General features: G+C 44.0%; 1 protein-coding gene across 1 annotated transcript in view; it reads right to left on the reverse strand.

Annotated features, from left to right (window-relative positions):
• The window catches only part of LOC117412131 (semaphorin-5B-like), a 78,444-nt gene that overhangs the window by 31,945 nt on the left and 32,434 nt on the right, over nt 1-14,065 (reverse strand). The window contains 4 exon segments of the mRNA XM_059031335.1: nt 743-805; nt 6,274-6,319; nt 6,493-6,592; nt 11,542-11,742. Coding sequence (XP_058887318.1) covers nt 743-805; nt 6,274-6,319; nt 6,493-6,592; nt 11,542-11,689 — 357 coding nt within the window. The 5' untranslated portion in view covers nt 11,690-11,742.

Here is a 14,065-nt window from a genome sequence, read left to right on the forward strand (position 1 = left end):
GCATGGCGCAGGCCACCACAATGAGTTAAGAAGCTGTGACAGCTATACAGGCCTCCTCTGTTTGCAGGGAAGACCAGTGGAAAGGCAGGTTTGTGACGGTTTATGACAATGAAAGTTGGCTTTCACAGGACTTCACAGTGCACCATGAAGCTCACATGTGTTAAAGCACTGAGCATCATGCAGAACAGGCAATGAAGCAGGAGTCTTGCTTTCTGAATGTACTATCAGTGCACAATGATAACTAGCAGACAATACAGTTCAATTATTACACACTCTAACCTCGTCATTAAAAAGAGTATTTTGTTGTTTTAGTTTTAAACAAACTGATTATCTGTTCTGCAGTCTAAGTCCAGTCTTCCCTTACTGCAGTCCCTAGTCTATAATACAACCAAAGCCATTTCGGAGCGGTTCGTTTCTGTTTTTATTGTGTTTCCTAAGGTTAGAGACTACAAAGGAATGCTTTGTTCTCAGTATCTGGGATGAAAAGGAATTTTAAAAATCAATCCCAGCAAAGAAATGAAAATGCTCAAACAAACTGTGAGAGGTTGAAGCAGAGAGAAGGGCTACACTTGCCTGGCATGCTAAACAAATACAAGTTTTCTAAGTGTATGCCAGACTCAAAGTGCGGATTTAAATTGCCATATAAAACTGCCTGTGCACCCAACCCTCCCTCAATCCACCATTTGCCCCGTAAACACAGAGCAAAGTTCAGAGTCTAAGAACCGAGCAGGCTCCACGTTACCTCCGTCTTCCCTTTGCTTCGACAGGACCGCCTAGTGTCTTCGTCTGAGCCCCATTCCGTTGCCTAGGAAACCAAAATAAACCAAGAGACACGTGATGCCGTCTGTTTTGCATTGCGACTTGCCTACTATCTCCTCAAAGTGTTATCTAACGAAACATGCAAGACGGTATAGTCAAATAACACTAGCCTAACACTAACACTAACTCTCATTGTGGTTTGTTCACCTTGCTAACAGGAGAGAAGTGGCCCATGGTTTAAAGTGTGAGGTCCTGTACCAGACAGTGAGCAGAGAGAAACAGCCTGAATTTGCATGTCAATGCAAGTCATCATTGAAGTGGAGTATAGCACTGAAGGCACCCCTTCACCATACCCCAGAGAGTGCTATCTTGCATTAATTATGGATGCAACTCCAAGCAACACACATCTTAGTTCTGTATAGAGAGAGGCAGACAACTTGGCAAAGGAGTGCATGTCCCATTAAACATCAGTGTATTAGAAGCACACAGACACACTGGACTCCATTCTGTCTCATGGGTCTCGCAGTTCAAGTCCGTCTAAATCCTTGGACCCCTGCCCGCCCCCCCCCCCCCCCTTTCAATAGTTCAAGATGCCCACATCTGCTCCTGCAGTTGGCAGTGGATTTTTTACAGTGTTGTCATCTGCCCTCTGGCACAGCAATAAGATCTTGACTTAATAGCTTAACATCCACCAAAGAGGGCAACCACACGGACTCGGGGAGCATATGAGAATAAAGCACACGGACTCGGGAATCACATGAGAATAAAGCACACGGACTCGGGGAGCACATGAGAATAAAGCACACAGACTCGGGGAGCACATGAGAATAAAGCACACGGACACAAGTGGCAAAAAAAAAAAAAAAAATCAGGGGCTTTGGATTTGAACTGGCTGATTTTCTTTTCACAGAACAGGTTAAATGAACCAAATCGATTGCCTTACTTAGCTGTAGTAAAATAGAAGTCCATGCATTTTATACATGGTGCTGCGCCCTGCCATCTGAACAGAACTCTCTTCACACCCTCAGATACACTGCAAGTATTCAACGCTGCTTATTTTTTTCTTCTTTTTTTTAGCAAACACAAATTCCTCGGGGCCTATTTGTCTTCTCCTTTTCTGGCAACACTGTCAGCCCCCATTCATCACCATCACCAGCCCCCCCTCCAAAGTGCTATCAGATCCCACACACATTCAGCAGGCTTCACCCGAGCCAACCTTAGGGTTGTGCTCATCGGATTGCCTCAACTCAGACAATGCAAGCTTAGTTACATAGGGGCAACAAACAGTTATTTAACTTGAAACAGCATTGCCTAAAACATAGCAACTGAAGGAATATGCATTCTCGGACTCCAGAATGAGCGGACGTCGAATCTGTCTATTTAAAAAGACACACATTTACCAAATCTCCAAACATACATCACTGAAGCAATATTTGAAAATAAAAAGGCTTTGCTAACGATTTGATCAGCTAAAAGCCGTCTCAAGACGTTGGGAAGAAGCAGTACATTAATTCCACTGGTGCGTGTGCATCTTCATTGCAAATGACGGTCCTCTTCTCCCCTCTAACAGAACTACGGATATCCCTCCGAGCCCAGCGTTGTTTTGAGCCTATCGTACTTCTCCTGAGATTTGAGTTCACAACACCAACAACTTGTCAGAATAGCAGGTTTAACAACATGAAAATCAATTAAATACAGGTCACTGCAACTCTATAAGAGCTTCTGGAATAGTGCAAGCGCCACACTCTGAAGTTAGCAAGAATGCACACTGTAGCATAAAAACACATGAAACGCTCTGCAAGTCAGAAAGCCAGCATGCTTTTAAACTTTGCTTTCCAGCAAAACACTGCAGCAACCGGGAACTAGAAATGCCTATGACTGCTTTTCTTTGTAGCTTAAGAGTGTGTAGCAGGGTCAGCATTGCCACACATCTCAGGCTGGCACTACAGCACACCACTCTGACACAGAACAACTGTTTGGGTTTTTTGGTAACCAAGCGTTTTGTTGAACATTCCAGATGTCTTGGAAACAAGTAGGTACAACTCAAGGAATTTACTGTCAAATCTTCAAAAAAAAACTAATATGCATAATTATGGACTTGTCTTTTTCTGCACCCCTCAACAAATCTGCATTAAAAGAATCCTGTTTAAATGAAAGGCTGATGAAAGTGCAGCAGACCCGCCTCCAGCAGCAGAGAGACCCTCCATCCCTGTGGCCCCTCTCAAGGTCCCGAGCCCTCCCTGTTTGGTCCTTTAGCAGAGTCTCCTATTCAGAGAGGCAAAGCTCCCTTTCAGCCTCCTCCTGATAGATGTGACAAGACTCTCAATAGCTTTCCCCATTGCCCCGGAACACTGATCCCTACACAAGAGGGCTCAAAAAAACGCTTTTTATTTTGTTTTGTTTTTCCAGCAATGGAAAAAACATTAAAATAGAATCAATTTACCAGAGGCTCCCTCCATTCCACTGCTGCAGAATTTAACTACCAAGTTCTCTTTTAAAATGTACTTCTACAGTATTATCTGTCCTCATATACTTCTTTTGGAGTCACGCAGCTGCCCTCAGATGCATTCTAATTGATGGGAAGGTGAGGAAATTACTGGCCATTATCCTGAGGTAGGAGGTGGAGGGTGGGTTTAATTGTAATGCAGTTGAATGGTGAATGATTCCTCATTACACTCCCTGAGGCTACGTTTTTATCAGCTGGTGAGAAACAGACAGACCCCACAGCTATGCCTGACAGTCAAAGCTGTCCCTGGTTTAAATTGTTCAGACTTCCCCTGGAGAGGAGCTCCTCTGCACCTTCGATTCTTAGTAAGAAAACAAAAGTTATTTCACTAAACAGCAAAGTTATATTGCAATAATCAATAATGTAGATAGTCCCTGATCGATGTACGTGGGGGATGTTTGCTTTCTGAGATGCCTACTTTTATAGACATATTGGGGGGGGGGGGGGGGGGGGGGGTGGAGAATCCATGACATCAGGCTCATGTTCTGATCTGCTAGTTAACTATTAAAAAACAACAAAAAAAAGAAAGACACCCCAGAGCTTGTATCCCTCATTACAAAGGAGGCTTGATACAGCCGACAGGTCAGAGGTCAGCTGTTTTGGAAAGAGCGGTAACCTCTGACCCTACTCGGATTGTTTTCTCAGTCGCACGCTATTGTCTTCATCTGGATCTCCTCCATGACTTTAAAAAACTGAGCGGAGCGTGCCAGAGCCTGCAGGCTGCCAACACCTGGGTACCTTTTAAAAGAAAGAAAAGCAACTCAGCCAAAACACTCCAGTCCTGTCTACACAAGGTATGGGTCAGAGGAAGGGGGAGAGGAGGAGAGGGGAAGAGAGGAGGAGAGGAGGGAGAGGAGAGAGGAGGAGAGGGGAAGAGAGGAGGAGAGGAGGGGAGGAGGGAGAGGAGAGAGGAGGAGAGGGGAAGAGAGGAGGAGAGGAGGGGAGGAGAGAGGAGGAGAGGGGAAGAGAGGAGGAGAGGAGGGGAGGAGGGAGAGGAGAGAGGAGGAGGATTATTTAGCCAAAGGAAGGAAAGCTTAGTTTAAGAGGTCCAGCAAAATACAATCTTTAACAAGCAAAAAAAGATAAATCACTCCAACGTTCCAAGGGATTTGTGTTTTGTTTTCTGTGCGTGCCGTAGATTCAGTGAGTAACAGTCACCTGTTGAAAAGCACGCAGGCCAGCCAAACTGAAATTTAAAACAGAAAACTAGGAAACACAGTGCCGTGCAGAAAGCCCCTAATTAACTGGTCACGGTGCCTTCGTCATTCACTTTTTCTTGCTGGAAAGGACACCGATATTATAATACATTCAATCTGCTCCCATAGCCAACCACTGTGTTGGAAATAGTTTGAAATACAGACTGCATCCGTAGGAAGAATTCACTTTGCCAACATCAATCTCACTGTGCTGATTGCAGTGTTTACATTCCTGGGGTTCAGTGCTGGAGCGTTAGCAGGAGGGAGGGAGTGCGGGAGTGTACAGGAGTCTGTCCAGCTCTTCATACTCCGGTACAGTGCTAACACACTCACACTTTTTCATGAATTCCTTCACACTCTTATTCAGGCAGAGAGCATATATCTGTATAATGTGAAATAATGTATAATGTGACATCTTGTAACAATTGTAAGTCGCCCTGGATAAGGGCGTCTGCTAAGAAATAAATAATAATAATAATAATATGGGGGAGTTGAACTTCAGGAACAGCGCAGCACCAAACACTACAGTTACAGCAGCATTATTATTTCAACGTACCGTTTTAAACATACATTCAAAATAGCAACACTGTTTCAAAGTCAGAGTCAATTCAAAATACAGGTTGGGAGCACATCTTTTTTTAGTACTTGTAATTGAAACGGTATTTACTTTACGTATCAGGGTGCTAGTTTTGAAACAGTAGGCTTACTGTGTAATAGCACCCGTCTTGTATGTGTAATTATCAACGAAGCGGAAACGACCACCACCTGAACTCTTATACATCACGCAGGAAGGAAGTTCTCCCAGCAGTCTCATCTTTCCCAGTCCAATAGCTTGACCAGGACCAACCTTGGTCAGATTAAGAGGTAATGAAGAGGTCAGATCATTCGGATTTCCCTCAGAATGATAATACTGCTTTCAAGCCGTCGGAACACGCACGCGTTAAACTTTCTGCAGCTCCAATTCATTTGAATAATCAATCTTTAATGTCCTCTTGTAGCCTTAGCCTCTGCAGAATAGTGATTAAATGATTACCCTATAACAGGCTGTGTCACACTCAATAACTCAGTCTGTAACACGTCCTGTTACTAAAATGAAAACGTACCTACAGTGAAACAAGAAAGCCAACCAGCCCTGCTCCCAGCTGACCTACTAAACTGCAGAGTGTTTAAGCCCTTTCCTCCGAGAAGGCAGTACATCTCAATACTAAACTGCAGAGTGTTTAAGCCCTTTCCTCTGAGAAGGCAGTACATCACAATACTAAACTGCAGAGTGTTTAAGCCCTTTCCTCTGAGAAGGCAGTACATCACAGTTCCTGTGTATTCAATACAGCATTCTCTCCAGCAGACCCAGATTTACACGCCTGGTGGAACTACATTATAAAACAGTCCTGGAGCCTTGCTGGGTCAAATGGCTTATTCTCATTCCAAACTTTCCTTATGAGAAGAAAAAGGCGGCAAATAAGAGGAATGAGTTTGACTTTCACCGCAAACTGCTGAGCTGAGCTCTACAGGGTGCCAGCATTTCTGCCCAGTGTTTTCACTTGGCCAGTAGCAGTCATGGCTCAAAACACATGCTTCATTCCTTCACGGTGCAGTGCTCTGGCACTCTCCACTAACTCACAAAGCACATGCACTCTCTGGTCCTGATGCAGGCACCGTACCAATCAACACTTTTTCCTTATCACAATAACACATCAAACCACTTTCCCCCTTCTCTGGAAAGATATATGGGCACAAATCAATCTCAATAGAAAAAAAAAAGTGTTTAAAAATAATAATATAAAATATGGGAAGATGCATAGCGGAGCATACCTGTATAAGCGAGATATTGAAGAGACTCAGTTTGAAGAGGTAGTTTCTGTAAGATAAAAAGCAAAAGAATACGGGTTAGTGATAAATACATTCTGTTTGATTAACCTTAAGGAACTCATTTCAATGCGTTTCTACAGATGAAGTTTATTTATTTATTTATTTATTATAATAAATTGCAGTTGCAGTGTTTTAAAGTTTGAAAGCCTTGTGTTGTATTACCTCGCTCCTACTATCAGTTGATTTCTATTGATGTCCAGTGCTAGTTGGGAGTAGTCCTGAACTCCTGCAAAACTGAAACTAGAAACCCAGGGCCTCAACGCTGCAAGAAAAAAAAAGAGACGAGAGAGAGAGAGAGAGAGAGAGAGAGAGAGGAGTTACCAAGGTGTTTTGAAGCAAACAGCAACAAATGCTCAGCAATCCGTTTTCTAGGAAGCACATGGTTTACATGGTTGGAGTCAATTCTGTTATGATTCCAAGCGTTTTTGATCTTGTTACAACCATCAGACAGATTGAGCTTCTCACAGCTTTCCTGTGTTTGGATGTACCAACACTCATGGGAGGTGGGGGGTGGGGGGGGGGGATGGACTGAAAGAGCCATCGCTGAACCAAAGCAGCCTTGCAATTCAAAGTGAAATCATCGTAACCAAAGCAGCTTTGTAATTCAAAGTGAAATCATCGTAACCAAAGCAGCCTTGCAATTCAAAGTGAAATCATTGTAACCAAAGCAGCCTTGCAATTCAAAGTGAAATCATCGTAACCAAAGCAGCTTTGTAATTCAAAGTGAAATCATCGTAACCAAAGCAGCCTTGCAATTCAAAGTGAAATCATTGTAACCAAAGCAGCCTTGCAATTCAAAGTGAAATCATCGTAACCAAAGCAGCCTTGCAATTCAAAGTGTGATATCGTAACCAAAGCAGCCTTGCAATTCAAAGTGTGATATCGTAACCAAAGCAGCCTTGCAATTCAAAGTGTGATATCATAACCAAAGCAGCCTTGCAATTCAAAGTGTGATATCATAACCAAAGCAGTCAGCTTTGTTCCTTCGGCTCCACTCTGAGCGGTGGGATATGTGACAGAAAGACAATTATTCTTGGTGGTAAATCTCCCTTCCGACCTGTGAGGGTGCTAAGTAACGGGAACAGAGTACCCTGGACTGTTTGGCCTGACAATTCATTCCCAGGGTTAAAAGGAAGTCGGTCATCAAGAAAGGTGGTGGAGCTTCGGTGCACTAACTCATCGACCCGGAAGGGAAATGATGTGGCAGCCATGGATTGGAGGAGCGGCTGCAATCGTTTACCAAGGGGTCATGCATGACGGTACAAATAGGGGTCAAAGTGACGTGATCGGTTCCTTTGGTCTGGTTAAGGAAGGACCTGGAAGGACCATTGTTGTGAAACGTATCGGGAGTGCTTTGTTTGTTTGTCTCTAATTGTTACTTGTTTATTGTTATTAGTAGATGGCTAAACACGTCCGGAGCTGTGGCCAGAGGCCAGCACTAACCCGGACAACATAAACTGTATTAGCTTCACAAGCACTATTTCTATAAACTTTCAATGCATTTCTGTTCACTTTTTGAACTCACAGAAGTGACATGAACTCACTTAACCGATTAAGGCCTACTAGCAGGTGCTGCTCAATCCTGTAAGATAACAAAGTGATGGTGTGAATGCTCTAGCCACGGAGAATAGGTCTGCCTTCACTCAGACAGTAACCTGACCTTGAACTAAGGGTTTGCATTGTATGCATTTATGAGGTATTTTACTTTGCGAAGTGCAAGGGGCTGATTATGCACAGGAGTCCCGGCACTTTGTAAAACTTGGGATGCAGTTCAACATCGCATGCAAGAAAGACGAATAGAAATCTCTATGAAAACGTGCCCAAGGGAGCTTCATGCTGATCTTCAATGTGATGGATGAGAATGCAGATTTAATCAATACGGGAAGCTAGAACAATGCATTAGTAACCAGCTCTGCTTGAAGATGGGGGGTGCCGGAGTGCCTCGTGCAAATTCCAGGCCAATAAATCATAACCCTTTATTACTCGCTGGACAGAATTAAAACAGGCTTTGTGTTCAATACAACAAACCCACTGAACAGCTCCCGAGGGCACAGATATTTAATGGTTGGCGGACTCTCACAAACACTTATTTGAATTAAAGTCGCTGGACTGAATAAATTATATATACTGTATATATTAGGGATGTAAATATCGTTTAATAAAAAATCAGTTTAAACTATTTGATTTCTATCGGTTAACTGTTTAACAGTAGTTACACCGTCACACTAAATCCCCTTTAAATAAATACCCTTTCCACATACTGTATATTAAGACTTTGTCATGCATTGACATTTGTTTACCAAACATTTGCATCACGATTGTAAGTTGATTGCATCACGATTGTAAGTTGATTGCATCACGATTGTAAGTTGATTGCATCACGATTGTAAGTTGATTGCATCACGATTGTAAGTTGATTGCATCATGATTGTAAGTTAATTGCATCATGATTGTATCACATTGAAGATGTGTGTACTGGTACACCTTTCTAAGTTTCTAGTATCTCGTTCATAATTAATCTCGATCCACTACAGGGGACACTGTAGTTGTTTTTGTTTTTTTTACAGATTCTCTATGCAGCAGAAGTGCTACAGTAAAAGAAAAAATGGCAAATGGTGCATTCACTACAGAAAAGCAACAAATTAAGTGTAGGTCTGAACTACAATAGTAAGTTGAAACGTTCACATTATTTATTTAGAATTTCCCCAAACATCACAGATTGTACAGAAAATCTATTCTGAAAAGAAGGCAGTCTCCTAATGCAGTAGTCCTGCACAATTAACCCAACATGCACAAGTAGATTGAAATGTGTGCTTTCATGCCTGCTGCTTATGGAACGGTACATTTGCTAATACGAGTTTCTCAAGGCCTTGGGTCCCTGGGTTGTATCTGATTATTACAGAGTACATTATGAAAACAGGCTAAGGAATCAACTGCAGAATTGTAATGACAAATCTTAGCCCTGGAGCTCCAGTGCTGGTATAGGAAGCTGTGAGGCTGTGAACACGCCGGCCCCACACACAGCTTCACGGAGGTGGACCAGCTGAAGCATTCCTGGAGGCATGGCATGTTTCATCTTACAGTGCAAATGTACCAATGCCTGCGCAAGCAGCACAGCTGGAGAGGCTTACAATCCTGCATCTGGTTCCATGACCCGGCATCTCCTCATGCTAATGACAGCAGTGAGTACACAGCACTGATTACGATTCACTCACCGTGTCTGATCTTTACTACAGGTAGGAGCTCAATAATATAGGACTTCAAAGGGCTTGCACTACTGCCTGGAACGCACTCTCATCTTCCATGAACTCACAACACGATCCGTCTTCCAGCAATGCCACGAGGGAGGCTTTCTTTCAAGCAGGCACAGCTTGGGCAAGTGTTTGCATGCACACAGTTTAACAAGCCTGCCCTGGGAGAAGAAGAGTACTTTCTCTAGGAGCAAGACGGACCTCACTTTCCAAACCCATGTAAACCCTTAGCCTCTCTAAGAGGCAGCCTGCCAGCATGGAAAGGACAGCCTGCTACAATGCCAATGCGAAAGTGACCAGCGTCCCCAAGAAATAATCAAAGAGGCCATCCAATGGAGGGATCGTCACAGATAACAAATCAACCCACAAGCAAACAAGCGGCGTCCCATCTCACTGCCAAGCCACGCCACGCAGCCCCTTATCAGATACAATGTTACAAAAGCATTAGCGTTGTTATCATTGGCTAATTAGATCATTTAAATCATACTGGGTTTGAACTTGTGCCAGCTGTTCCCATTACCCCTGCCAATTAGCAGTCTTTAGGAAGACTTTTTCAAGAATATAAATCTATTGCAGCACTTCTTCCCAGGGATAAAGAGGCAAGCCTTTTTAATCTTGGAAAAGGACAGATTGAGATAACAACTGTATCTCATTAGAAATGCTGTCGAAATAGCACTCAAAAAATGAATGAAAGTATTAATATACCATACTCACTGGTGCTTCTTTATCAGCCAAACCTGGCTCCCAAGCATTTTTATTTCCAACTCTCAAGGTACATTGCTATTGTCTTGCGGTGAATTGATAAATATAACTGTATATTTGGTCAACGGCACGATATGCAGTATTACAGATCTGTTACAGAATCGCTATGAAAAAATTAAATCATGTTTAAGCAAAAATATTTAGTTTTTTATAAGAATCCAACAGTCATATAAAGTCATCGATATTATGCTTCAATGCCCTGGCCATGGTAATACAAAGACAATGCTACAAACAGGATATGACAGCACCTGGAAGGCTCCTATCACTTCTGGCAAGTCTCTCAGCCTCATGGCAGCTGGTTATGCCCAGTGGAGCGCCCAACACACAGTCAAAGTGACCCAGTTGTGGTTCAGATAACGCTGAGATGGATGGTGGCTGGCACACTATAGCAAGCCTCAGGGTACCGTGAGAGGGACAGGGAGGAGTAAGGAAACAGAACTCCTTGACAACATGCAGAATGCACAACACCTGTTTCGTCTTACTGAGGAGAATAGAAATAAAAACAAGAGGATGTGAAACCACAGCAGGCTTCCTATTTCTTGTTGATAATAGACAGTACTGTTGCACAAAGGACACATTGTGATGAAATCTATACTTCGTATACCCCTGGGATAGCACTTTTGAGACCAGCATATACCCAGTGGTCTCGTCAAGCGCTCTCTACAGGATTAATGTTATAAAAAACTTTGTACACTTAAAGAACATAAGAAAGTTTACATATGACAGGAGGCCATTCGGCCCATCTTGCTTGTTTGGTTATTAGTAGCATATTGATCCCAGAATCTCATCAAGCAGCTTCTTGAAGGATCCCAGGGTGTCAGCTTCACCAACATTACTGGGGAGTTGGTTCCAGACCCTCAGTTCTCTGTGTAAAAAAGTGCCTCCTATTTTCTGTTCTGAATGCCCCTTTATCTAATCTCCATTTGTGACCCCTGGCCCTTGTTTCTTTTTTCAGGTCGAAAAAGTCCCCTTCTAAAACAGCTTTGCCTGGCAGTATCATTAATGTTTGTTTTCAGCATTTATTTAACTCCGCTGCATGGCACTGTTCTATTTGTCATGAATGAGAGATGAACTGCAGCAGTGACTTCAGAACCTGTCATTGTTAAACTGCACAGCCAGCCCGGATTGCCAGGCCATGACTGACATGTGCTTGGGTTTGCAGTCAGCCCATGTTAGTTAGCAGGCTTGCTGCCCTCACCCTGGTAGGAGACGACGGGGTGGACTCTCCTGGAACACTCCTCGTCGGGAGATGGAAGGGGATGCTGGGAGGCAGCGAGATGAATGCTCAGGAAAAGGAGAAGACCAGGCATAGACAGGGACACGGCCTCCAGCCGTGACACAGCCATGGTGAAAGGGCCGTCCAGTCAACTAGCTGCCAAGGTAGGCCCTGGGGAGACACCTGAGGAAACAAAAACAACAAACAAACAAAAAAAAATACTGTGGACATCTGCCGCAAAATTACACGTAGGCTTTCAAAATGAATTCATCAACATTTTTTTTTATTTTGTATTTTTTCCCCAGACGTACACATGCATAGACAGCACAATATGTACTGCAGCATTCTAGAAAGCAGTCCACGACACACACTGTTTTAGATAGAGATTTCGATTGGTGGGGCTCTAGGGCAGAAAGTGAATCCTCAATGTTGTGCTCATGGTTACAGGCTGATCCACAGTGAACACGATGGAGGCCTGCCAAAACTAAACACGTCCTGAGCCTAACCACCACAGTGATACCCACAAAACTAAACACACCCTGAGCCTAACCACCACAGTGATACCCACAAAACTAAACACATCCTGAGCCTAACCACCACAGTGATACCCACAAAACTAAACACATCCTGAGCCTAACCACCACAGTGATACCCACAAAACTAAACACACCCTGAGCCTAACCACCACAGTGATACCCACAAAACTAAACACACCCTGAGCCTAACCACCACAGTGATACCCACAAAACTAAACACATCCTGAGCCTAACCACCACAGTGATACCCACAAAACTAAACACATCCTGAGCCTAACCACCACAGTGATACCCACAAAACTAAACACACCCTGAGCCTAACCACCACAGTGATACCCACAAAACTAAACACATCCTGAGCCTAACCACCACAGTGATACCCACAAAACTAAACACGTCCTGAGCCTAACCACCACAGTGATACCCACAAAACTAAACACATCCTGAGCCTAACCACCACAGTGATACCCACAAAACTAAACACACCCTGAGCCTAACCACCACAGTGATACCCACAAAACTAAACACATCCTGAGCCTAACCACCACAGTGATACCCACAAAACTAAACACACCCTGAGCCTAACCACCACAGTGATACCCACAAAACTAACACACCCTGAGCCTAACCACCACAGTGATACCCACAAACACCCTGTACAGAATACATCAGTAACAAGCTGTATGATATGACCAGAAACTGAAATGAAACAGCTTCAGCCAGGTAGATCCAGGTCCTGTCGAACGCCTCTCATCACTCCAAACAGCACAGACATGTGTATGACTGCATCGCCCTTTTCATATGAAATGCTTAGCGCAAATAAATGAAAGCTTTCCTGCCATCTGGCTGCTTCACTTAATAGTTCTAGTTTATATATGTGATCCATCCCACAACTCAAATCACATGACATGAACCCAGCTCCTGATCCCATCCCAACAACTCAAATCACACGACATGAACCCAGCTCCTGATCCCATCCCCACAACTCAAATCACACGACATGAACCCAGCTCCTGATCCCATCCCAACAACTCAAATCACACGACATGAACCCAGCTCCTGATCCCATCCCAACAACTCAAATCACATGACATGAACCCAGCTCCTGATCCCATTCCCACAACTCAAATCACATGAGAGAACCCAGCTCCTGATCCCATCCCCACAACTCAAATCACATGACGTGAACCCAGCTCCTGATCCCATTCCCACAACTCAAATCACATGACATGACATGAACCCAGCTCCTGATCCCATCCCCACAACTCAAATCACATGAAGAGAACCCAGCTCCTGATCCCATCCCCACAACTCAAATCACATGAAGAGAACCCAGCTCCTGATCCCATCCCACAACTCAAATCACATGACATGAACCCAGCTCCTGATCCCATCCCCACAACTCAAATCACATGACATGAACCCAGCTCCTGATCCCATCCCACAACTCAAATCACACGACATGAACCCAGCTCCTGATCCCATTCCCACAACTCAAATCACATGACATGAACCCAGCTCCTGATCCCATCCCCACAACTCAAATCACATGACATGACATGAACCCAGCTCCTGATCCCATCCCCACAACTCAAATCACATGACATGAACCCAGCTCCTGATCCCATCCCCACAACTCAAATCACATGACATGAACCCAGCTCCTGATCCCATCCCCACAACTCAAATCACATGACATGACATGAACCCAGCTCCTGATCCCATCCCCACAACTCAAATCACATGACATGAACCCAGCTCCTGATCCCATCCCCACAACTCAAATCACATGACATGACATTAACCCAGCTCCTGATCCCATCCCACAACTCAAATCACATGACATGAACCCAGCTCCTGATCCCATCCCCACAACTCAAATCACATGACATGACATGAACCCAGCTCCTGATCCCATCCCCACAACTCAAATATCCACTAGCCCTGCATTCCACACACACCCAGCACAT

Source organism: Acipenser ruthenus, chromosome 10 (genome assembly GCF_902713425.1).
Source record: "Acipenser ruthenus chromosome 10, fAciRut3.2 maternal haplotype, whole genome shotgun sequence".
Taxonomy (NCBI): Eukaryota; Metazoa; Chordata; class Actinopteri; order Acipenseriformes; family Acipenseridae; genus Acipenser; species Acipenser ruthenus.